We start from the raw sequence: 3,308 nt of genomic DNA, 5'->3' as shown, positions 1-3,308 counted from the left end.
GTGTCATATCCCTTTCTATACATTTAAATTTCCCCCGTTGGGACTTCCGTGGCAGCCCAGAGGTTGAGACTTCCAGCGTCCATTGCAGGGGGCATGGGTTCAATCCCTGGTGGGGGAACTAAGATCCCGCACGTTGTGCAGCATGGCCACATTCATTCAAAAATGAATTTGCACTTATGGTTTGTACTCTTTGCACTTATTTCCCCTCTGTCCATGGGATTCTCCAGGCAAGAAGACTGGAGTGGGTTGCCTTGCCCTCCTCCAAAGGATCTTCTGGAAGTAGGGATCAAACCAGTGTCTCCTGCATTGGTGGGCAGATTCTTTACCACTAAGCCCCCAGGGAAGCCTAAAGCAATGTATATTTTATATCTTTGTCTGTGTAATGTCTTTTGCTGTCTTTTGTTTAACTAATGTCCAGGAGTAGGCTGGACTGATGTGCTTAAGCCCCACCCAATCCCCTAGGCTGAAAAGGGAGATTTCTCAAAGGAAATCTGGAATTATTAGTCCTGAGAGAGAGGGACCCGATGCTGAGCAAGGCATAAACACAAGCCCACCAGACCAATACCTTCTAGACTTTCTATTAGACTTCTACAATTCTATGATCCTTCCTTCCTTCTTTTCTTTCTCTCACTTTGCTTGATCTGGGCAGCTAGAAATTATTTCAGTGTAAGAAGTGAGATAGGTATCCAGTTTATTATTTTCTAAGTGACCATGCACTTGTTAAAACACCATTTACATCTTTTCTCTGCCGATTGGAAACACCATCTTTATCATAAGGTAATGAACATTGCTACTTCTAGTGGACTCTGGGGTGAGTTGTATGAAACTGTTCTTCTTTTTCTGTCTATTTACCCTACCCACAATGTTCTATTTGTAGAATAAACGACTAGAGGAAGTGAAAAGAGAAGAAAGAGAATTATTGGAGGCCCAGTCTATTCCCTTGAGAAACTATTTAATGACCTATGTTATGCCAACACTTATGCAGGGTCTGAATGAGTGTTGTAAGGTCAGACCTGATGATCCTGTTGATTTTCTGGTAAGAGATTTAAGTGTCTTTTTTTTTTTAAATATCAATTTGAAAATAAAATATGCCCAAATATAAATGAAAAACCAATTGAGACAGAAAAATTGTGTATCTGGTTATTTTGGAAATAGCCTTTAATACCTTCATCATAGTTTATAATAGTTTATAATAAGTTTCATCATAGTTTATAAGACTTTTATTACTCATTTGAAAGTAAAAAGTTTATATATTTGCATTTTTATGTTTTTAAGTGTTGGTTTGTTTTATTATTAAATGTCTAGAATTAAAGTAATGGAAACTATGTTAATAATGAGGACTATTTCTTATTTAGTTGCTTCCAACTCTTATGCAACCCCATGGACTTGCAGTCCTCCAGTCTCCTCTGTCCATGAGATTTCCCAGCAGAAAATACTGGAGAGGGTTGTCATTTCCTTGTTCAACTTCCATTTTTAAGTACAATGAATTTTCACTTTTATAGTACAAACTAATGTACTATTAATTCTAAAAAATAATACATTTTAAATTGCTGACTTTTTTTTTCAATTATAGGCAGAATATCTTTTCAAGAATAATCCTGAAACGCAGTAAAACTATGAAGATATCATGTCATGTGCTTTGCCGAGCTCAAGATGAGTTTAACATAGTAATTTGAAAAACTGCTTTAAAAAAAAAATGCTTTTCTAGTTTTGGGGAAATTCTTTTCTTTCTTCCTGCAATCAAATATTTTATTAAGTAAAATCATAAAAAGCCCTATGGTAATGAGTCACTACTTCATTAAAACCTTGCGTGCTAACTTGCTTTGTCGTGTCTGTGTGACCCTATAGACTGTGTGACCCGCCAGGCTCCTCTGTCCATGGGATTCTCCAGGCAAGAATGCTGGAATGGGTTGCCATTTCCTCTTCCAGGGGATCTTCCCAAACCAGAGACCAAACCCATGTCCCCTGTGTCTCCTTCATTGGCACGCAGATTCTTTATCTCTAGTGACGCCTGGGAAGCCTAATTAAAACCACATTTGAGAGGTAAATTGTTAAGGTGTATCTGTGTATAGCTCATGGGATAAATGCTGATTTACTATTTCACTCTTCATCGGAGTATTCTGCATGATAATGTTCAAAGTAACTCAATTTACAGCATGAAGAAAGTCAGACTACATATTATTCCAACATGTGAGCTAATGATTTTATGTGACTTGTTATGGCCCCTGCACCAATGGTGTTAGAAATGAAAATATATCAGAACAGTTTTTGCTTTTTGAATCACAGGAAGTCAAACACTGTTGGTTTCTGCAAGGTGGTTTCTGAGTTTAAGATCAGCACCCAACCTGTGAGGCAGAGACAATTATAAACTTCTTGGTATAAAAATTCATGTAACAGGATGAATAATTTTTAACATCTGTGATAATTAGAAAGTAGCTGAATATTCTTAACAAAATAACTTTACCATATCAGTTCAGTTCAGTCGCTCAGTTGTGTCCAACTCTTTGCGACTCCATGAATCACAGCACGCCAGGCCTCCCTGTCCATCACCAACTCCCGGAGTTCACCCAGACTCACGTCCAACGAGTCAGTGATGCCATCCAGCCATCTCATCCTCTGTCGTCCCCTTCTCCTCCTGCCCCTAATCCCTCCCAGCATCAGAGTCTTTTCCAATGAGTCAACTCTTCGCATGAGGTGGCCAAAGTACTGGAGTTTCAGCTTTAGCATCATTCCTTCCAAAGAAATCCCAGGGCTGATCTCCTTCAGAATGGACTGGTTGGATCTCCTTGCAGTCCAAGGGATTCTCAAGAGTCTTCTTCAACACCACAGTTCAAAAGCATCAATTCTTCGGTGCTCAGCCTTCTTCACAGTCCAACTCTCACATCCATACATGACCACAGGAAAAACCATAGCCTTGACTAGACGAACCTTTGTTGCCAAAGTAATGTCTCTGCTTCTGAATATGCTATCTAGGTTGGTCATAACTTTCCTTCCAAGGAGTAAGCGTCTTTTAATTTCATGGCTGCAGTCACCGTCTGCGGTGATTTTGGAGCCCAAAAAAATAAAGGCTGACTCTGTTTCCACTGTTTCCCCATCTATTTCCCATGAAGTGATGGGACCAGATGCCATGATCTTCGTTTTCTGAATGTTGTGTTTTAAGCCTAACTTTTTCACTCTCCACTTTCACTTTCATCAAGTAGGTCTTTTTAGTTCCTCCTCACTTTCTGCCATAAGGGTGGTGTCATCTGCATATCTGAGGTTATTGATATTTCTCCCAGCAATCTTGATTCCAGCTTGTGTTTCTTCCA

The 3,308-nt window shown here is 39.4% G+C and overlaps 1 protein-coding gene across 1 annotated transcript in view; it reads left to right on the top strand.

The window, feature by feature from the left end:
* AK7 (adenylate kinase 7) overlaps window positions 1-1,822 on the top strand; it is a 68,991-nt gene extending 67,169 nt beyond the window's left edge. The window contains exons 17-18 of the mRNA XM_010851392.1: window positions 878-1,036; window positions 1,574-1,822. Coding sequence (XP_010849694.1) covers window positions 878-1,036; window positions 1,574-1,612 — 198 coding nt within the window. The 3' untranslated portion in view covers window positions 1,613-1,822. The remainder of the gene's footprint in view (window positions 1-877; window positions 1,037-1,573) is intronic.
* Window positions 1,823-3,308: the final 1,486 nt, after the last annotated feature.

The sequence above is a fragment of the Bison bison genome, unplaced genomic scaffold (assembly GCF_000754665.1).
Source record: "Bison bison bison isolate TAMUID 2011002044 unplaced genomic scaffold, Bison_UMD1.0 scf7180017864302, whole genome shotgun sequence".
Lineage (NCBI taxonomy): Eukaryota > Metazoa > Chordata > Mammalia > Artiodactyla > Bovidae > Bison > Bison bison.
Note: the sequence above shows the minus strand (reverse complement) of the source record. Positions and strands in the feature narration are given on the sequence as shown.